Source organism: Microtus pennsylvanicus, chromosome 2 (genome assembly GCF_037038515.1).
Source record: "Microtus pennsylvanicus isolate mMicPen1 chromosome 2, mMicPen1.hap1, whole genome shotgun sequence".
In the NCBI taxonomy this organism is placed as follows: Eukaryota; Metazoa; Chordata; class Mammalia; order Rodentia; family Cricetidae; genus Microtus; species Microtus pennsylvanicus.
Genome location: NC_134580.1, coordinates 95384167 through 95407290, shown reverse-complemented (window position 1 = coordinate 95407290; position 23124 = coordinate 95384167). Strand labels below are relative to the sequence as shown.

The 23124-nt window shown below is 36.0% G+C and overlaps 1 protein-coding gene across 1 annotated transcript in view; it reads right to left on the bottom strand.

The window, feature by feature from the left end:
• The window catches only part of Spred1 (sprouty related EVH1 domain containing 1), a 78648-nt gene that overhangs the window by 15804 nt on the left and 39720 nt on the right, over positions 1–23124 (bottom strand). The window contains exons 2-4 of the mRNA XM_075961762.1: positions 20190–20364; positions 5504–5672; positions 3607–3656 (exon numbers count right to left, since the gene is read on the bottom strand). Coding sequence (XP_075817877.1) covers positions 3607–3656; positions 5504–5672; positions 20190–20364 — 394 coding nt within the window. The remainder of the gene's footprint in view (positions 1–3606; positions 3657–5503; positions 5673–20189; positions 20365–23124) is intronic.

Genomic DNA, 23124 nt, shown 5'->3' with positions numbered 1-23124 from the left:
AGCAAGGAAGCAACAAAACTTTTTGTCCGAAACAACAAGCTTTACTTAAAATATGTATCTGAACAAAACAAAACAAAACAAAAACGGTACTACTATGCTGACGTGGCTAGCATTCTGTGCTTCCGTGAGTAGAGCAATAACTGAACAATTTATAAGGATACATTTAAATGGGTCTCAGCCAATAAAATAACTAAGGAATCATTTAGATGAGAAATGACCAGTGTTTGAAAGGGCTATCCATATGATGTATAATAAAGCATGTTATTACTTATACTATTATGAAAATCAAACTAACATTTCAGACAATTCTGAACCAAGAAAAGTTTATTTTTATGTTGTTAATTTCTTTTAAAAAAAAAAAGGGGGGGGAGACTAAGCGTTTACCCTTACTTTTGATAAAAAAAAAATCTTAATTTTTAAAATAATACAAATATACTCTACCAGTAAACCAGTCACTTTTTACAAAGTGTAATGTATCTTTTCCCTCTCACCTAATATAATGCATTACAATATTCTTCACCTTTGCCTGAGATTTCTAGATTGATGCTGAGCAACTCTCTATGTCTATAAAATGACTTTGTAAACATGTGACCTTCCCATCCACTTTCCAATCTATTTTCTCTTCTCTATACCCACTGTCTTCCTGAAAGCCCTATCTCATGTTAGTGTGATTCAAACTGATCTTTTCAGACTCTGGCCCACCATTTTTCATTAAGACTTTTATTTTTATACTCAAAGTCTTACTAAAAGCCCCAGCTACAAAGGCTGTAAGAAACTGGGCACATGCTATCACGGCATGGATGAGAACCAGAATCCTCAGAGCATCCTCCTAAGTGACTACACGGACCACAGGAATGCACTGAAAAGTTTAATTTTATCTGATAAACAAACAAGTACACTATATTGTACTTGCTCAAGAATTTTATCCTTGAAGTTATCACAAATTAGCTTTGAATAATGCGTGGCTGGATGATATTCGACAAGACAAAACCTTAATTATCAAGTATATATACATATAGTAGTTGAAATTGTATGCTCAGATTTTGTGACCTTATAAAGTACAAAAAAGTTCCATAATTCTTTTGCCCTAACATAATTACAAACATGTTTATAGTACCAGCTCATTTTAGAAATGAGCTGCAATCAATTCCTATTCTAGTCAATAGATCCTCTCAGGGAAATTTTTGATTAAGAATAAACTAATCCCCTCAGATACACCTTTTTCTCTGAAGACAGGGTCTCACTAAATATGTAGCCCTGGCTGTTGTGGAACTCATTATGTCATCTAGACTGGCCTTGTACTAACATAGATCTGTCAGTCTCTTGCTATCTAGGGCTAATGCTTCCCATGATCCCCTTAAGTTTTTAATCCTGCCTCCCATGGTTCCCTTAGGTTTTTAATCCTGCACTTTTCTGAGAGTTTTGTCTAAAACACCATTAGTATATAATATTCTACTTAAGCAACCTCAATGAAATAACTGTGATGAAATAGTAAAGAAAGAAGGAATGTCAAGACATATCTGCAGAAAATATATCACAGAAAAACCAGTCCGTGTCCTGGCTTAGATAGCAGAAGAACATTCCAATGAAAAGTTAATTTGGCCTCAAGGTACTTTTAAGTTTGTAGAGATTCTTTACTGTTTGTAGATACAGTCTTGAGACAAGGAACAGTAAATCCTTTTTTCTCTCTTTCTTTTTTGGTTTTGTTAAGACAGGGTTTTTCTGTAGCTTTGGAGCCTGTCCTGAAACTCGCTCTGTAGACCAGGCTGGCCTCGAACTCACAGAGATCCACCTGCCTCTGCCTCCTAAATGCTGGGATTATAGGGGTGCGCCACCACCACCTAGTTATTTCTTAAGTAACAACAATGTTTGTGATCACGGCTATAAAAGACACCAGAAGTCAAACATGAACAAGATGAGATTTTAAACCAAAATAATGGACCTGTTCTCAAACTATTCAAAGACGGTTGAGAAAGAAGTAAATTCTCCCTGGTAGCTCATGGCAAATGATAAAGACACTAAATTGATGAGAACAGAAAGGTGTTCTGCCACCAAATACTTTCTATCTAACAATTATGGCCAAAAATGGGATCTTACTCTCTGTGGATACATTAATGAATATTCAAAATGAGATTTCTGCTCTAACATTTAATCCTTTCAAATTTGACAAGTTTTTACTTCTACTAAGCTGAAAAAAATTAAACAGGTTATATGCTATGCTTTTAAACTATATTCTAGCTGTCTTTATAAATGACGGTCAAAAAGCAACACACGGGCTAATGAAATGAATGGTTCAGTGGGTAAAAGCTCTTGCCTCCAATTCTGATGACCCGAGTTCAACCCTTAGGACCCACATGATGGAAGGAATGACTTCCACAAGTCCTCTGACTTCTACAAGTGTACTGAGGTGCATGCTCCCTATTGCTCTCCCTCCCCACAATCTCCCACGTACCCAATCACTTATTCTCCAAAACTCTGGCATATCTGTCACTAGATAAACTATAGAGCCTTAGAGTAAATTTAAGAATTCTCTTCCAAACTGGCTAGGCTCCCACCAAGCCAGCACATTAAGTAGGATCAAAACCCCGTGCCATTGTCCTTGGCGGAGGGGGGAGGACCTAGGACTTACCACTGGGCAGGGAACCCTGACTGCTCTTTGGACTGGAGAGGGAGGGGGTGGGGAGTGGGGGGAGGGGAGAAGGGTGGGAGGAGGGGGAGAAGAGTGGGAGGAGAGGGAGGGAAATGGGAGGCTCGGAGGAGGTGGAAATTTTTTTTTCTCCTTTTATCAATTAAAAAAAAAAAAAGAATTCTCTTTCGCAGTTTTAATCCTGGACAGACCTTAGAATAGTGTAATTGGTGGGGGGAGAGGAGAAAAAAATAATGGTTACTCTACTCTTCCAGAGGACCTGGTGTGGAGGGGGACATCCTATTCCAAGCACCTAGATGGAGACTCACAACCACCTGTGACTTCAGTTCCAATGCATCTGACTCCCTCTTCTGGCACTGCTTGCACATGGTGCTCAAACATCCACACACATAAAATACAAATAAGGACTCTCATGTTAAGGAAGTTAGCGTCTCTGTTCACACAACTGTTTGCTATATAAGGCATCTCCACAAAACTCAGCAGCTTAAACAACTTCACGACATAAATTGAGTCAGAAATTTGGGAACAACATAGATGTACAAAAGTAAATAATCTCTACAAACTTAAAAGTACCATTAAGTCAAATTTTTTCAATGGAGTGTTCTTCTGTTGTACAAGTCACATTTAAATCAATCAAATGAGTAAAGGAGATTCCCCTCAGTGTGTGAGATGATGTCCTGCAGAGAAAGGACTAGTGGGTCTGAAAACCCAGCTCAATGCTGCAGAATAAATCTGACCAGCTTCCATCATGCCAGCCTGCCCGCTTCAGACTTCAGATCTCTACAACTTTATGAGCCAATTCCTTATACAAAATAAAACTCTCTAGGCAGTGGTTCCCTTTAATCAGGAAGACCTAGGTAAATAATATTATCTTTGAAATTTGTGGGTTGTAACATGAATTCTAATGATTTTCTAAACATGTTTATGTTTTGAAACACCTTTCAAGCCAAACTACTTACTGGTAAATCGTCTTCTCCTCCTTCAGCCTCATTTTTTGATGCTGGGCACCCTAAAATAAGAGGTCAAAGTTAATAAAGCATATATATATATATATATATATATATATATATATATATATATATATATATATATCCCCTTAGATTTCCACATTAAAGATTGACAATATCATTATAAAGATCAGAGATTCATTTCTGGGTTGCCTGGTTACAGATTCAAATACCAGACACTTGTATTTGTTCCTGTTAGAATAATAAAATGACTTCTTCCATCATCTCTTGGCAAATTTCCATTTACTTTCTTTTATAGCTAAGCAGACTTGTTATGTTATATTTCTCTGGTTGTTTAAGTGATGTCAAAATGTGATTAATTCAGTATTTAAATAGTCTGATCCAGGAAACACAAGCATCCAAAACCAAGAGTTTAGTTGTTCAAGTTAAAAAAGAAGTCAAACTTGACTTACTATAGAGAGTCAAGGCTCCACTGATTAACTTGTGCATACCCATGTCTGTTTAGGCTTTTATGGTGTTGAGTGTCTTTAGTTACAATAAATTAATACAAAATGACATGAGTACACGTCACTTATGTTCTAGACATAGCTAGCATGAAGCAGGCATGAGATGAAAAGAAATGTGGTCCTTGTAAAAAGTAGTTTATTTTTTGGGATAAAAAAAGTAACAGAAATTTAGTAAGTTTAGAGAACTTTGATGAGGAGGATATTAAATTTTTAACAAGACAGGATGAATACAGCAACAGTAACCTGGTGAGGCAAGTGAGCATTTCCTCCTTAAACATAAACTGGCACAACATTGTGAACCTCACTTACTCCATCTTACAAAAAGAAGTATTCTCGTACAAGGGCATTTAAACCTGTATTCATACAGGTTTAAAAAAAATCAGCTCAAAACATAAAATATATTACTTTAATCTGATGAGTTATGAATAATGATTTTTCTCTTTAAATTATTTGTTTTATAAAATTTAGGCAAACAATTAGAATCAACTGGGCAGCTTTAGAAAATATGCCAAAATTAACCAGCTTCACACACTTAATCAAAACATACTCAGTATTAAGCATTTTCAAGCTCATCTCTAGTTTTCTCCTAAGTAGTTTATATCTTCAAATTCCTCTAAATTACCACCTTGCACTTCCTACTTTCTGTCTGCTTGCTTTTCCAGACACAGTCTCATTATACAGCCCAACCCAGGAAGAGCTTGAGCTCTCAATCCCCTGCCTCTATCCCTGAGCACAGGGCTAACAGTCACGTTTGACCACACTGACGTTTTTGTATTATTAAAGGTTTTATCCTTCTCAATTAGAAAAAAAAATATTGGTTATTATCTCCTATAGGAAGAGATAGGGTTAAATATCATCTTTTGTTTAAGCAAACACACATCAGAACTATGAGAAAATACATTCTCCATTTAGAATCTCCACGTTTGGGGCTGACCATCATTTAACAAACTGGTAAGATATTAAAGGGGACAGATGAGATTGCGGCCTCTGCCAAATCTCAAGAAGACCACAGAGTTTTATAACTGAGGATCTAGAATCTAGATATATATATATGAATATTACAAGGTTTCTTTCTATCTCGTTAAAGAGAAAAGAGTGTAATATTCCAGGACACACACTGCTGACAGGCTCTTCACAACACCACCTTCACATGGTATCAAATGCGACTGGACAAACATAAAGAAGCCAAGCAGCCTTCTCATTACTCATTACTCTTTACTTACTATGTCCTTTCAAAGTGTGGGCACGTTAACAGACAACCTTACTTGATTAAAGGACACAACTACTTTAGGTCAACATCAAAGAAAGAATAAACATTTACTACTACTATCTATATATAAGGTGTAAACATTCAGAAAATTACAAAAACAAAAACACCCTACCTTGAGAAATATCCTCTATAGCTCTTCGAATGCCTCGGTCAAAAGCCCTGGCATCAGCAGGACTCTGAAAGGTAAGGCCGAACTTCTTGTCGTCGATCTTCCAGTGGTGAAATGTGGGAGTGACCTTATTATAAACGAGGTCTTTTTTAAGCATACACTCCAAAACCACCTGCCAAAAGTCAGGTGCCAAAGTTAATGAACACACAAAATGCATCTAATGTAGCTTTGACATAAACACTGAGGACTATAAATACAACGAGCGTTTTTAAATAAAATGAGCTACTGAATGTAATCTTCACAAAGTCTACCTAATAAAGGGACTGATGAGATTGTAAACAGAATGTGGATTACGCTATCATTTAAAAGAATAAACACTTATTCTGCATACAAAATTTCTAATAGAATATACTTAAAATTGTTTTTGAGAAAGCCTGGGGAAAGAGACAGAGCAGAAGTGGTAATATCAATATGACTTTTAAAAACCACTCTCCCCCTTTCTCCTTGTGTTTCTGGTATCTAACAAGCGCTCCACCATTAATTACATCTTCCAGCCATTCCTCTTCTACTTTCTTAAGAGACCCATTACAGAAGCAGATCTAATACTTACTTGCCATTTTAGTAGCTTGGTTATTGGTTATAAAACTTTTCCCCCCTTTGTGACAAGGTCTCACTGAGTATGTCTGACTGGACTGAAACTTCCTAGGGAGACCAGGCTGGCCTCAAGCTCACAGACGGCCTGCCTCTGCCTCCCAGGCAGGCTGGGACTAAAGGCGTGTGCTACCATGCCTGGCACTGGGTTGCTAACTTCTCAAAGTTCTAGCTTCCTTTGAAAATAACAGCATTAAATACATCCTATAATTATGAATGAAAATTTCATGTAATTTGTGGGATAATGCAGCTTTGTTTCTTCATATTTTATTTTTTCTGAAATGGTTCAGGAAAGTAACAATAATAGGTAAAATGACTTCCTCCCTTTTACTTGGGTTATCTATTTTTAATATCCGCTCTATACATCCTAATGTATACAATTTTTATTTTATTTAATTTCTGTTTGTCTATTTTTGCAGTGCTGAGAATTGCATTTAGGGCCTCACACATGATAGGCAAGTGGTCTACCATTGAGCTACATTTCTAGTCCAACATTTTTGCTTATTTTATTCTGAACTGTACCAAGGAGGTAATTATTTGATGCCCCATTGCTCTTTAATACTTGGATGTCTTCCTTAAGACTGTTCTTGTATGTAACACAGTGAGTGATCAAAGTTAACATGGAGATACTCTTTTGTTAGTTCATATTCTAATTTTGTCTGATAATAACATTTTAAAAACTTCTAGTATAGGGTTCATTCTAGGATCAAACACTATATTATCTTTAATATGGGAGCCTTTTTCTACCAAGATGTTCAGACAACTTTCTATCACATTTGCTATCATTATCACTATACAAAAGAGAAAAAATACACGTTAAGATTACTCTATAAGGGCTGGAGAGATGGCTCAGAGGTTAAGAGCACTGCCTGCTCTTCCAAAGGTCCTGAGTGCAATTCCCAGCAACCACATGGTGGCTCACAACCATCTGTAATGGGGTCTGGTGCCCTCTTCTGGCCTGCAGGCACACACACAGACAGAATATGTGTACATAATAAATAAATAAATATTTAAAAAAAAAAAAAGATTACTCTATAAGGCTAAAAGAAACCAGTTAAGAACCACCTAAGCAGCACTCAGATCACATACCTACTTTAGTTCTTCACACTAGTCGTAATGACTTCAAACCACTTTGCTTCCTAGTCTGTTTATTCCTAGTGCTAAGACTAGAAATGCTACAAGGACTTGGACTCAGCCTTTTTCTTGCCGAATTTTTGACCTCAGGGCAACATGTGATATGTACACATACACACACACACACCACACACACACACACTCTACATGCTCAAAAACACCATGCCAGCTACTCCGGCTATCACCTTCACCGGCATACCTTTTCCACACACTGCTAACAATCCCCTCAGTCAGGGCAACTACTCTGTATGTGAAATTTTTTTTTCTTTCTTTCTTTCTTTCTTTCTTTCTTTCTTTCTTTCTTTCTTTCTTTTAAAAAAAAAATAGAAAGTATACTTTGTTTTAACCTTTACAGTCTTCCCAAAGCTAGGATCAAAACTAAAATCCTAACGATGACTGACTGCAGCCCAGAGATGGTCCCACCCCACCCATCTGACTGCCTACTCCATTCTCGTTTCCTGCTCTGCTCTCTGCTCCCTTTACTCATCTGACAAAGACTCTGGAGAGACAGTCCCAGAGATGGTGTAGCACAGGTCACTTCCTTTGCCTATAACTTTATTACTCAACCCGTACCTTGCAAAGATTCCAATTCATACAAACATTCATAAGAAAAGCCCTTCCTGACCTCTAGACAAGATATAGTCTGATAAAGTTTCTGACATTGTAATTTCAAATTGGGTATTTTTAAACACCTCCTTTCGCTAAGTCTATAAACTGCATCTATGTTTGGCTATCCCCTAATCCTTACAACACAGAAGCAACCTTACATATCTAACAAACATCCTTCCTCATAAAAATACACATGTGTACAGTTTCTTCAAAAACTTGCAGGCTTTATGTGTTTTCCAGATCTCCACCCACTGAATTAGGTTATACCAGGCTACAGTTGGCTTTTACAAGTTCTGTAGAGCCCAGTGGACGAATGTTTTGGAATTTTGGAAGTCATTATTAAACATTTAATAATAAAACCTTATAGTGAAATAAATTACTCCAATTACTGCTATGCTTCATGTCATCCAGTATACATTATATTCAATGACACCGGTAGAGTGAAGTCAGATGAGGCAGAAGTATGTAAATACTATGAATCACTACCTCTGTCCCATATGAAAGTAGTTGTTAAACCTTTATCATCAAAGCACTGGGACTGATGTCTGTTTGATAGCAAGTCTTGTTAACTTAGTGCTAGGGTTTTGCTGATGGCTACATGTGTGGAAAAGTATCTATGCTGATTTACTATTTGTTATACAACTATTTTTCAGAAACAGAAATATAAGAAGACCCAAATTTAAGTTATAGAACTCAAGAATAAATACTGTATAGGTGTTAATCACTGTAACACTTGTACTCATTCATAAATATAGTAAATGCAGTATTTTAGAAAATGGTAAACTGAATTGTTTGAAAACAGGAAGAAGAACAAAAAAAAAGTTTACTTCTAGGTATTATGTAGCATGTCACTAAATCTTAATGCCTGAAAATATTACTGAGTTAGTTCTTCTGTTAGATTTCCTAAAATTAATACTTTCCAACTGTTTCCTCTAAGATTAAGATCTCAATGTGATCTATACTACTATCCACCACTAGTTTCCAAATGCTATCCTCTTGGAAATATATAAAAAAGGAAAACACTGAGTTCTTGGGGATATATAAAAAAGTGCAAACACTGAACTCATGCAATACACAACAGGTACAAGGGTAACATACCAACAAATTATGAATCAGAAAGAACTCAATTTGTTTTTGCCTATATACTAGGGATTAACTTGCTGATATTATACAATACATTTAACGTAGCAGAAAGATACTCTTTAGGGCTACAACAGTGGTAGCTACTGAAGGTTTCTGAGACAGAAAGACAAGTTACTTATTAATTACCACTACCACCCAACCAAAGCCTTTGTGGATAATCTTAAATCTATGTCACAGAGAACATGTTGTATCAAACAATAGTTACATAAATCTCAGACTACATGTCTGAATTAAATAACTTCTTTTCCATTTAAGTCACATAAATTACAAAGCTGTTTCACATTTGACTTAAAATAACATTAACTGAGGGAGGAGGAGGAGAAAGAAGAGCAGGGGAGAACTCTATTTATAATTATTGGAGCTTCTTTATAAGAGAAGATCCTGTATACAAGAAATGAATAATTCCAAGTCCCATAAAATGATCCTAAATGCAACTGCCACACATAATAAAAATATGTTTAAAACCAGAAGCAGTATGGTTTGCTTATTTTGCCATTCATAAATGCAGTTATAGTTGAAAAGCAAGGCCAGGAGCTGGCTCCATGGGTCAGACAAAGTGTCTGTGGCACAAATGTGAGGAGTCCCTGAGCAGAATGTCTCCGAAACCTACATAAAGATGAGCATGGCAGTGCACATCTGCAATGCCGTGTACCTACTGTGAGAAGGAAGCAGAGGCAGAATTCCTAGAAGCTCTTGGACCTGCGAGCTCAACATAGTCAAAGGCAAACTATTAAGACAACCTGTCTCAAAAAAGGTCGAAGGCAAAAAGAAATGTTGTCTGACCGCCACAAATGTGTCTTGGGATGTGTGTACCTGTACACTATGGGGGGGGGGGGTGAGACTGTATGCTTCAAATATATCTCTCCCTAATTTTAATTCATAACTCGAAAATTTTTCCAGGATTAAGTAGTTTAGGAAATGAGCGAATTTCACCAGGTCCCCATGATAACCTTAAAGAACATTAATGAGTTAGTGAGACAGAAATTCACACAAGAATACAAATACACACATACATACAAGTAGCCTCATTCTCATTTCTACCCAAGAGAAAAATCTTATCCTAAGTTAATAAAATATAAAGTTATTGTACATATTAATATAATATTAAATCAAAAATAACTATAAAAATACTTTCTTGAAGTATTTTAACAAGAATTTCCTAAAGTAATTTGTGATTGATCCACTTAGAATGTGGTTAGTTATCAAAGATAAAGTAAAAGAGCTGTATTTTAAAATCACATTAGTATTTTTTTAACTCAATCATTAGCAAGTATACTTAAGTTAGGAAGTAAAAATGTATTCTTATTCTGTTAAGGTTAAATAGATATTAATTATAATGAAAGATGGTCTTTAAGATGTGTAACATTTAAATGAATTTACTCACAATATAAAATATATCTTGGCAAAAGAATCACACTGTATTCTCTAGAATAAAAAGAGCAAAAATAACTAGATTCTCTACTTCTAAACAGCTAATGAATCAAGGAAATCAGCATGAGAATCAGACAAGGAAATAACTACATATAAGAGTGGAGGGCTGTGCATGAGGGAACAGTTTTGCATACATAATGGCCTAGGTTTCAGGAGAACAGAAGTGAGGAGGGGGAAGGAAGCAGGGGGGATAGATCCTATGTGGGGTAACCAAAGCAGAATATTTAAAAGGAGTTTGCAACACAAAAATCTTGGCAGATAAGAAAACCAGAAAAGAAAAGAACTTAATGTCAAAAGTACAAAATAAATACACTTTTTTTTAGTTTAAGAATTTAGAGATCTAAACAAAGAGATTAGATGACTCATCATAAATGCATTCCTGCCAAGGCCCCATAGTCTTCCTGCAGACAGAGGCAAGACCAGCACTTCGACTTTCTATAGAAGGGAAAGACTGTGGACCTACAACAATCTTGAAGAGACAAGACCCAGTGGGAGGACTCCCTCTCCTAGGTATCTGTGCTAATGCACAGTACAGGAGCATGGGATACAGCATCTGCAGGAAAACTGTCAAAGTAGGAGAACAAGAGAGAACCTACAGAACCATCTTAAAGGAAGACAGAAAGGTGATTCAAGGAGGAAGGACAAACTTTTCAACAAATGCTGCAGAGAAATACAATCATTCAGCCCAAAGACAGAGAATCTTAGCTTAACTTTAATAGTAACTAAAAATTAGTCTAAAATGGGTTTAAATATAAAATACAAAACTATAACGTGTATGACAAATTATAAAATATAGCGTCAGAAATAACAGACAATCGAACAGTTTATGGATTTGACACTAAAACAGCAGTCTACTAAAAGAAAAACAGATAAATGAACTTTAGCAAAACTTAAAGCTCTATAAGAGCCTATTAAAGAATGAAAAGAAAACTAAGGACTGGGAGAAAACATGTACACAGCACATTGTTCCACCAAGAACTACCATCCAGAATAGAATTAGCACTGGAGCCTCAACAGAAAGAAAGTATCCCAGTGAGGAAATGGGCAAATGACAACAAATATCTCACCAAGAAAGGATACTATTAGCTACCAGGGAAATGCACATTAAAGCTACAATGACTTTGACTTTTCGTTAGATGCCCAATTACCAACACTGAAAAGTGAGCCCATGAAATGCTGAATAAGAATGTCGTGAACATTTAGGTACCGCTTGAGCAAACGTATCACAGCACAGCCACTTTCAGTACAAGTCTAGCAGCTTCTTACATCATTAAACAAATTACTATCACATAATCTAGCAAACTCTATTTTGGATTATTCTAGAAAAAAAGTTATATGCACAAATAAATGTACAGTAAAATTTATACAAATGCTCACAGTAGCCTTATCTATGAAACGGCTCTAGAACAACGTAGAAGTTCTTCATTAGTCAATGATTAATATTTAAAAAAACTATACTTATATTACAAAATACTAACAATAAAAGATTTTTAAAACAAGTTATACTGAATAAAAACCAGACAATCCTAAAAGGTTGCATACTTACAATTCCTCTTTTATAACACTTTGGAAATGACAAAAATCATAGGAGTGATCCAGAGAACAAACAAATCAGTGCTTGTCAGGCTAACAGTGATATGTATGTGGCCATAAATAACAAGGAGGAGGAGTGGTTGGCTGCTTTGTACTGTGCCTGTAGATGTTAATTTATGTGATCAAACTATACAGATCTAAATATAATAAAAATTGACTAAGGTTAATACAGAAATCAAAAGGTAGTTGTCTGCATGAATATTTTAATATAATATGATAATATAGCTTTTTAAAATGTTACCTCTCATTGGTGAAACTAAGTAGAGAATACATACAGGATCTCTTTACATTATGTTTATAATATTAATAATCTAAATTTAGTTTAATAAAATTAAAATATCTATGGGACACATTCTAAACCAGATTTCATAAAAATTAATGCCAAATTCTGGTGGCACGTGAGAAAGACAAAAATGCTACATCCACAATAAAAGATATCTCTCCAGGTAACAGCCAACATCATACTTCTATGTACAACAGTAGAAAGTCTATACATTCACAAAAAAACAGGGATCCTTAATTATTAATAATACCTAGCATTATTCAGAAAGATCTACTTAGTATCTAAGAAAGAAAAATTACAGGAAGAACTTTAAAAGACTCCAAGAATGGTAGAAAGAAGATGGCAATTTTTATGTATATATGAAAAAGATTAAATGAATATATTCCCCTATGGCTTAAAGAGAAACTATTCATACTTCTCAAAGTAAATACAAAACACATTCTACAAGAAAGTAATAACTAATGAGGACAACTGATGCCAGCAAACACCAAACTCTCTCTACACAGTTATAATAATATAAGAAGGTACATTTGCCTAGAAACCTACCAACTAAGAGTTAAGCAGGAAGCTGTATGTAAATTAACTGAGTCCCTGCAAATTCCTGTGCTGCAGCTCTAACCTCCAATGTGGCTTTCTCTGAGGACAGGGCCTGTGAGGAAGTGGCAAACGTCAAATGAGATTAGACACACAGCGCCTAAATTGTTATAAAGCAAGTGTCCCGTTGATGGAAGAGATACCAGCATTCCTCCCTAGGCCAGAGGACTTGAAGAGAGTCTCCCGACAGGGAAGTGCCCTCATTAGAAACATAAGCAGGCAACATCCTTGATCTGACTCTGTGACACCCACAACTGCAAAAAACATAATCCATCCAAGCAACACTGTATTATGGCAGTCTGAACAGGAAGCCAAGCACATGAAAAGACAACAGTAAATGATTAAATACAGACAGGAGTGATATTAATTAACCAGTCAACTAAAAGTGGATAGCCAGGTTATAATTAAGAGTCTAATAAAAGTAAGAGAAAGCTAGCATGCAGCACCAATAATTTCAATTAAAAATTTGGACTCTAATTCAGAAATCAAGACGGCTACAGAACTTTAATAGCCTTAACAGAAGTATAGCTCAGTAGTGAAGTTTTTGCCTAATAAATATAAGATCTTAAGATAAATATCCAGTACCACAAACAGTGAAACAAGAAAACAGTCTACAATTCAAAAAATAAACAGAGCACATCAGAATGGGAGACCTAGTATGAAGAACTAGCATTGGGCACTAAAGAGAAAGATGAAGCCAACCTAACTGACAAGTGTGACCCACCATGCCAGTATAAATCAGTTCAGTGTAGTAGAATCCAAAGAAATTGAGTAACTAATGAACAGACTGATGATCATCATTTAAAACAGAAAATTGAATTTTAAGATATGTGAAGCGTGGGCTAAGGGAAGGTCAAAGTACAAAAGGTGAAGCTGTCTGAAAGAGGAAATAAAGGCAGCCAAAAGGGTAACTAGCTAGCTCCCAATCCTAACTTTCAGGAACCAAGTATTACAAGGCTCCAAAACATAGCAAACAGTAACGGTAAGAGGCAGGGTTTTTCCTCTTCAAGAGGCATCAGCCACATTAAAGAAATAGCTGCTGTAAAACTACTTTTGAAAGAAACTCACAAAACTTACGAGTGTTCACAAAGATACTTCTGCCATTGGTGAACTGGCCCTGAAATGCACAGGAAAGGGTTGACTGGTTGAAAACTGTGGGTATTTGTCCCAATTCCATTTATTCATAACACAGCTGACTTCCTCAAAGTACTCTACTTTTGGATTGTGGCAACAAAATGGACATGGGGACTTAGAGCCTTCTTTTCTACAGTGTTTTTTAATTAAACTTTTTAAATACTTATTTTATGTACATGAATGTCTATCGATGTGCTCATGCCTAGGGCATTAAGGTCAGGAAAAGAGCACTATTTCTTCTGGAACTGGAATTACAGATGGCTGAGATCTGCCATGTGGGTTCTAGGCATCTAAGTGGGGTCCTCTAAAAGAGCAGCCAGAGCTCTTAACCCTGGGGCCATTAGTTTCATACTTGTAAGAGTAGGCATATTCTGAAGTTTAATATACATTGCTTCAGCTAATCTATAGGTACTCAAGCAATAACATGAAAATACCTGATAGTCTATCCTTGAGAAAGATACGGCTAAATAGATGAGACAAAATGGTAAGGCCAGATCATTTTCTTCTGACATAATAAGATTCTCTGTAGGAAAATTATTGAAAAAATAGAACTACGTAAAACTGGACAATAAAATTAGGAGGCTTCTCTGTGGCAAAGTAAAAAAGATACAGAGGAGGACAACAAAGATCAAGAAAGAAAGTCTGGTTGAACAGGAGAGATCACATATCACAGTTCATCCCTACATCAATGACTACTATTAACAAATATTCTGATTCCACTTACCAAATCCAAAATGTCTGAGATTTTATATAATATACTACCCAAAACTAACACCATAACTGTACTCAACTTTAAGAATGCTCAAGATATGGAAACCTCAACAAACAAACTAAAATATAAATCATCTTCACACAAATGTTACCCAATCTTCTCAGTCAACCTGTCACTGGCTACTCTTGAGTATTACTCAAGTTCCTGACAGAAAAACTTCCATTTCTTCCAGCACTACCTAGCCTGTTGTTTAATATTTACTTTAATTAGAATGTATATACTGTGAGAACTGAGATTTCTTAATTCATTTTCATAATCCCAATTTGCTGTGGGACAATGATCTTGTACCCTGTAAAGATTTACGGGTTATATTGCTTTAATAAAACACTGATTGGCCAGTAGCCAGGCAGGAAATTGAGGCCAGCAACAAGAACAGGAGAATTCTGGGAAAAGACTCAGTCTGCAGTTGCCACCCAGATGCAGAGGCAGCAAGATGAGAATGCCTCACTGATAAAACGTACCAAGCCAAGTGGCTAACATAGATAAGAATTATGGGTTAATATAAGTTATAAGAGCTATTAAGAAGCCTGAGCTAATAGGCCAACCAGTTTATAATTAATGTTGACCTCTGTGTGTTTTGAGGATTGAATGGCTGCCAGACAGAAACCTCTGTCAACACCAATTCTTTTAACTGAATTTGGCACAAGCATCTGCTGACAAATTATGTGCTATATGGTTGGAAGGACAACTCACCTTTAAAAATTTAGAATTAAAACAAGTAACATTATATGGATTCAACAGGTTATATTTAGGAATAAGCATATATATGTGAATATATATATTTATGCGATAGCAACCGATAAAAAAATGCTACAAATCAGAAGGAGAGTGGGGAGTACAAAGGAGGGTTTGGAAGGAAGAAATAGAACCCAAATATAATCTCAATATATTCTAAGCTTTAATGTGTAGTTATTAAATGGGCATGCTGTATGATGTTGCTTTTATAGTTGATACAAAAATTTACCAACTTACTGCCTAGCACAGAATGGATGAGAAAATAATTTACAAGATAGGAAAAAACATTGCTGATAAAAATTAATAAAAATGCTAAAGACAGAGGAATTTAGTGAGTTTAGGAGAAAATTACAGGCAAAGTAATTGAATAGACATAAAATTTAAGTACAAAACCACAGAGTCCCAAGTGGAACAGAATAGCCCTGACTATCAACCATATCAGAAGAACCTGTTGGAAAGAGAACCAAGGTCAAGACAACAAAGAGCCCTCAGGAAGAAAGAGAAGGCCCAGAGGCGGAAGAGCTTCTTTGGGGAGCAATTGTGAAGGTCAGAGCTGAAAGTGGAAGTCAGAGGCTGTGATTTGCTGAGGGCAGCACACAGAAATAGCACAACACCTCCACTCCCACTCCTCCCTCTTCCTAACTGTGATATTCCAGTTCACACAACAGTGTCTTTCAGGAGACAGGACTGCCAAGGAGGCCAAACCCTAAGTAAAAGCTAGTCAAATCCTTTAGATTTTAGTGGAGCATACTCCTACAGTACTGCCATTTGACAGTGAAGCAATTCAGAGGTATCGTGGGAAAGCTTAGCAGGAAAATTCTTGTTCTGTACTTTTACTAATTTCAATATAGAGTTTTAAGATTCCCTAACATAGAAAGGGGGTCAGGGTCAAAGTGACTGGTGTTGTATAATTATCTTCTTCCCAGGAAATATTCTAATTTTGTCTTGGTCCTCAATAGAAGGCAAAACAAACAACAAAAAAAAAACCCAAAACAAACAAAAACCCCACTTTTATAAATACCATTGTTGTTGAAGAAATGAAAAACTTTTAGTGAAATTTTAGCATTTATAAATTGTTTATCCACAATCTAATTACTCATTAATTCTAAAAATAATTCCTTGATCTCCTCAGCAACTTTCCATACTATAAACAAGCATCTTTCCTCTTTTCATTTCAAAATTACATTTGTAATCACTGTTTACATTGGTAGCTATTTTATAACCTTGTTCTTGTTTTCAAAGCACCCTAAACAATTCCCTTGTTTTAGGAAGCATAACAAGTAATCACAAATCAAAGGCTGGAAGTCAGTCTTTTGTTAAAACAAGGCTCTGTTCATCACTTGGAAGGAGGGGGCTGGTTTTCTTAAATCAAGTAAATGTTTCTAAATTCTTGTAAACATTCTTAAATACACCTTGTATGTGTCTTGGTCAGCCATGGCCATGTGCAACTTTTCCTATTATTTATTTTCTTAAAGGGTGCAAGTTCATTCAGGAGTCTAAAAAAACAAGAACTTCACTTCTTTAATTCATCAAACGGACTGAATGCTAAGATTCAGTCCACAAAAGAGTATAGGAGAGTTTCTAGCAACTTATCACACAGAAAACTATTAAAATACAATGTTTATTTACTAGGAAAACCTTTAAAAGAAAACAATTATCAATTTGGAAAGAATTTTATGGATTTCCAGATTTGCAGTCAGGGAGCCTTTGAGAAAATAGAAGCGCTAGAATTAAAACCAATCAACAAAATAAGTCATAGAATTGACACTCTCATCTCTTGTTTTCAATGCTCCTGTCTCCTTTGCCTTGAGACTGTCTACTTTGATATTTTCAAGACATACCCATGAGTTATTGCTATCTTTGTGCCTAAGTCCTCACAACCTAGAATGCTTCATTATAGCTAATTCCTGAAACAAACATTGCAACCTTCCAACTGTATGCAATGTCTCCTCCAGGCCAACATTTGATCTGCTTATTGTCCCTGCATCACTAACAGTCAACAGTTAAGTAAAACAACAGGTGCTTTGATTCCTGAGGTCAGTACTTCTGGCAGAAAAGCCCATTTAGTCACTAACCATCATGGATGATCCTCTATCCCAGGAGGAAGTTCTGTGCTTGCATATGTGTGCTCTCCCTCTCTTTCCCTTTCTCCTCATTCCGTTTCCTACTGTTGAAAATAAGATTGTCTTCTGAATCCCAGGCTCATTTTTTGCAGTTGTATGGAAGAGCTACATACTGACCACTCACTGTCTCCATCAACCTGAGCTACCTCAAACCAACCTCACTTCAAATTATACTGATTGGGTTCCTTAGTTAACATTAAGTAAACACTATCTTATATTTAGGTCATCTTTTCCTATTGATATGCTCTTACTTAAAAATATTTCTCCTCCAAATTTTATTCCACATTTGCCTTGTATTTTTTTTAAAAAATATTTATTACCAAACATTCATGAAGAAACATTTTATATCCTTCCTCTTTACACAGTTTCTAACCTACAACTTATTTTTAAAAATACTCAGATATCAAATTAGAAACATTATACTCTAGGACAAACTACTTGCAACATCATTATGGTCACTATTTAGCATCTCCATGTTTAAAATATGCAGACACCATTCTATGTGTGCAAAGAATCACTTTTAAACTTTATAAGGTGACACATTAAATTTATTCCATTTTCCTCTGATTTAACTGGAGTTTTCCTCAAAACTAAACATATTCTAGTTAACTGTGATCCGTTGTGTCATATGTACCATTAAGAAGTAATTATAAAACCACAAAACAGTGGTCTTGGGAGGATTTCAAGATGATATATGATAATTCTAACTATGGGAGAAATCTGAGCAAAGATTAGCAACTTTCTAAGTTACTAAAATGATCCATCAGTAAAAAAAAATTATGAAATCCAAAACCCAGCCTAAAAAAAGAACATTCAAAATGTTCCTGTACAAAAGAATTATTTACATCTCAAACATCTGACAGAAATAACAAAGGCTAAATATGCTTATGAACTCATCTAACAAATTTAAATGATTTCTAGTTACTTTAAAGTATCTTAAGAAATTTTCAACACTATTTCTATTTTGCTTCTATGCATTTGCTCTTTCCTTGACACACAAATGACACTAATGTTACTCAACTTGTACGCTGTAGTTTTTGGTTCTCAGATAAAATGAGAATAAGCTGTCCACAGAAATTAAAAAAGGACAACTAACATCAAAAACTAGATTATCATTTTAAAATATTTTAATGTAAGAAAACATCCACAAAGGTGAAAAATAATTTTGTTGAGATTCAGACTGGCCAGTATGTAATCTTATGTCTTTTTATTTAAAAAAAAAAAATTATGGGGAATAGAAAAAAACCTGAGATCCCAAGAGTTTAAGGCAGAAGTAAGCAAAGTTTCTCTTTAAGAGGCCACACACGGGGCTGGAGAGATGGCTCAGAGGTTAAGAGCATTGCCTGCTCTTCCAAAGGTCCTGAGTTCAATTCCCAGCAACCACATGGTGGCTCACAACCATCTGTAATGGGGTCTGGTGCCCTCTTATGGCCTGCAGGCATACACACAGACAGAATATTGTATACATAATAAATAAATATTTAAAAAAAAATAAGAGGCCACACACTTAAGGCCTCTGTTGCTGCTACTCAACTGCCTTTATAGCATGAGAACAGTTACAATAATCAATGGCTTCAGCCAAAGTCAAGACACTCTGTAGTACTGTGCCATCTCTTCAGCCCTGTACAGAGTGTCTTGAAGAGATGGCACAGTACTTAAGAGCACTGACTGCTTTTTCAGAGGACAAAGAGTTCCATTTCCAGCACTCACATGCAGCTCAAAACCACCTGTAACTCTAGTTCCAGGGGACCCAACACCCTCTTCTGGTTTTTGAAGGCACCAGATATGCATGTAATGAACAAAAAATATGCAAGCAAAACATATATATATTGCAAACAATTTAAGTGAAGAATTTATTTATGGATGCTAAAATTTGATTCCACCTAATTTTTAAAGTCACAAAATTATGATTCTTTGACTTTACTAACGCTTGCTTTTTGAGATAAAGTCTTTAACTGTGTAGGTCAGCATAGCATAGAACTATGTATTCCAGGCTGACTTAAACATCATAATCCTCCTCAGTAACAACTGAGGTTACAGGTATGAGCCACCATCATCAGCTCCATTGAAAATGTTTAAAACAACACCCTACCCCACCCTCTGACAAGAAAACATCATCAGCGCATGGTCTGAATTAAAAAACAAATAAAAAGAACAGGTGGCATGCCTAAATCTGTCCTTCAGACTAGGGATTGCTGATCCTTGGCCCAAAGTGGGGAAGGATGAAGAGCTATTCGTGAACATTCTGGAGTTAATCTATACAGTAAAGCAGCAGCCCCATGCAAGATGTGTACATTACTGTCAGATCCAGACAGACAGAGGTGCATATTGTCTTTAACATAAACATAAAAACAACTCCCAAGAAATAAACATTGAGTCACAGGCAAAATTAACTCTGACGTAAATGATATACCAAAATTTTAAACAGATAATTCATTTCTTCAGAAAGTATCCTAAAATTACATCAATAGCTCTATTAATCATTACCATTTTGTCCCTGAGTCTCTCTCCACGGATAAAGAAGTCTGCACAGCCATTCTCTTCCTGATGAGGGACTCTGAAGACAGTGACGATGCTCAGTCCGCTCCCTCCGAGTGGTAGCCATCCACCACTTGAGTCATCTCTGGTCATCACCACAGCTCGCACTCGTGCATAACTATTACTAAAACAGACACAAAGACCAGGAATTAGCTTTTCCAGAAACAACAAGAAAGCCAGCGAGTTTTGTTTGAGAAGCCAAATACCACAGTAATTGCTATGTAGCAAGTAGTATGTTTATTATTTACTTCCATAATAAGCCATAGGGGGAAAAAACTAACTGAAAGGGGGAAACCCACAAACAGAAGGTTGTTCTTTATTTTAAAGGTTCAACTCATAATAAGACTACAGGACTATTTTAATTCATCATTTTGGTAGATAGACCATATCTGGATCACGCTGTATATGTGATCATCGATCCAAAAGAGAATTTGTCACCTTGCCTATATTTAATTCATTTGCTGCAACATTACAAGGACAAAATATTGCTGTATTTATTTTAGCTCATTTAATTGTTTCTAAACCCCCAACTTTTCTGGAATACATTATAAACAAAATGTTGAAATAAGCATGCTTAGACTTAGAAGCCCATTTTTAAAATCTTCTACCAATGAGTGGGGAGCCTACATCATTTTTATAAATCACAGAGGGATAAATATTCTGTTTAGTCATTAATCCAATATATCTGTGGAAACCTTCCATGTCTTCATTTTGCTCCATTCTACTCTTAAGAGACTAGTTCCATTTCAAAATGCTCTCCCCAAATGAATGACTTTTGACATAAAACCTAGGATAGTCACTTAATGCATTAAGTGTCCTATACAACTGACATTTAAGCCCTCACTCTGTTTTAAAACTTTTACTAATTATTAATAAATAATCTCTAAGTCTGCATAATGAACCATGCAAGCTTAGAAAAGTATACTGGATACAACTTAGATCTGGGGCTAATTATAAGTATCAGCTGATGGTCTACACAACAGTTCTGTACCTTTTAATGTATCTCTGCATGCTCTAAGCTGTTCATATGGTACTGCACTTGTCCAAAAGTTCTTCCCTAGCTTCTATTGTTCATTATTTTTCTAATTTTTAAAAATTATAAAATCTAATTACATAATTCCCTTCTTCCCTTTACTCCCTTCAAGCCCTCCCATGCAAATCTTTATTTTTTTATTGAGGTAACTTCATACACAGTAGCATGCATCCACTTTAAATACACAGGCACCACCTAAGTCTATAGATATGTACACGTGCGGCTCAGTACATGCGTTTGTGTCCCTCCAGAATGCATTGCTATCTAAACCCAAAGATGAAGGCATGATGAGGCAGTGGAATATTTCGGTCATGAAAGCAAAGCCCTCGTATTTGATCAGCTTTAGAAAACGAACTCTTAAAGCTACGTCATTCTTTCTCCCATGTGGTGACACAGCTAGAAGGGAGCCACCTATGGTCTTGAAAAAGAACCCCAAACAGACAACTTAATCTTCAATTTCTCATCCTCCAAAAGTGTGAAAAACAAATGCTTGTTGATGACAATTCATTTCATTTACACTTTAACTTGTAGAAGCCCAAAGGGACAAGATATGTAGAACCATCATGGAAATTAAGATACTTCTACCACACCAAAGAAGCCCCCTGCGCCCTCTTTGTTTTTATTTATAATTTGCAGACAGCTTGGCCCATGATAAGCCTTCATATACTTTGAAGCAAGTAGTATTATCATTATACTTTTTTAACTCACTACATTAAGTGTATCCGAAGTTTATTTTGTAAATTTTACTGGAGTCTCCTAGGTGAACCATTTCCCTTTCTTACACTGAGAGGAACTTGGATCATTTCAGTTTTAAGTTATGATCAAGCTCATATACAGATCTCTTTTTCTTTGATCCTGTTTTTGAAATGGTCCTATGTAGCCCAGGCTGGCCTAGAACTCACTATGTAGCTGATAGGGACTATACAAGTCTGTTATTAGCAATGCTTTTATGTCTCTTAATTACTGAGAAATGCAATTATTAGTTCACAAGACAGCTGCATGGTTAGCTATATAAAAAGTTTACAAATTGTTTTCCAAAGTAGTTGTAATTATATATTCCATCAAAAAAATGACAGCTTGTTGTTCTATATCCCTAATATCTGATGTTTTCAATATTTTAAATCTTACTGTACTGTGTACATTATAGGGCTATTTGTCTGTTTTTTTGCTTTATTTTTCTTAAGATTAATGAAAGCTAACAACATTTCATTTGGTCATGTGGTTATCTTCTTTTTAAATCTTTTCATCTCTCTCTTTTCAAAGACAGGGTCTCACTGTGTAGCCCTGAATAGCCTGGAATGAGCTACGTAGAGCAAGCTGCCCTAAAACTCACAGAGATCCTCCTGCCTCTGACTTCTGAGTGCTGAAATTAAAAGAATGTGTCACCATCCCCGGCTTGACCATTTTTAAAATTATTTCCTTAGAAGCTCTTTATATATTCTGGACACAAGTTGTTTAACAAAGTATATTACAATGCCCTGCACTGTGATTTAAGAGTGAGGCTTTGGTGGGCCATGATGGCACACACTTTTAACCCTAATGTTCTGGAGGCAGAGGCAGGCTGAACTTCGTATAATGGAATGGCTTCCAACACATTCTAGTCAACATAGCAAGTTCCATGCCAGCCAATGCTACACAGTAAGACCCTGTCTTAAAATGAGGGGGAGGGGAGAGGGAGGGCGGGCAGGGGGGGAGGGAGGGAAGTGTGGATTCTAGTCAAATGTCCTTAATTTGGATCTAGGTTTGGTCACATACTAACTAGGTCTGTGACCTCTGGGAAGATATCAAACCTTCTGTGCCTAATCTTTGAAGTAATAGCACCCATCTTTATTATAAGCAAACAGTCCCTGA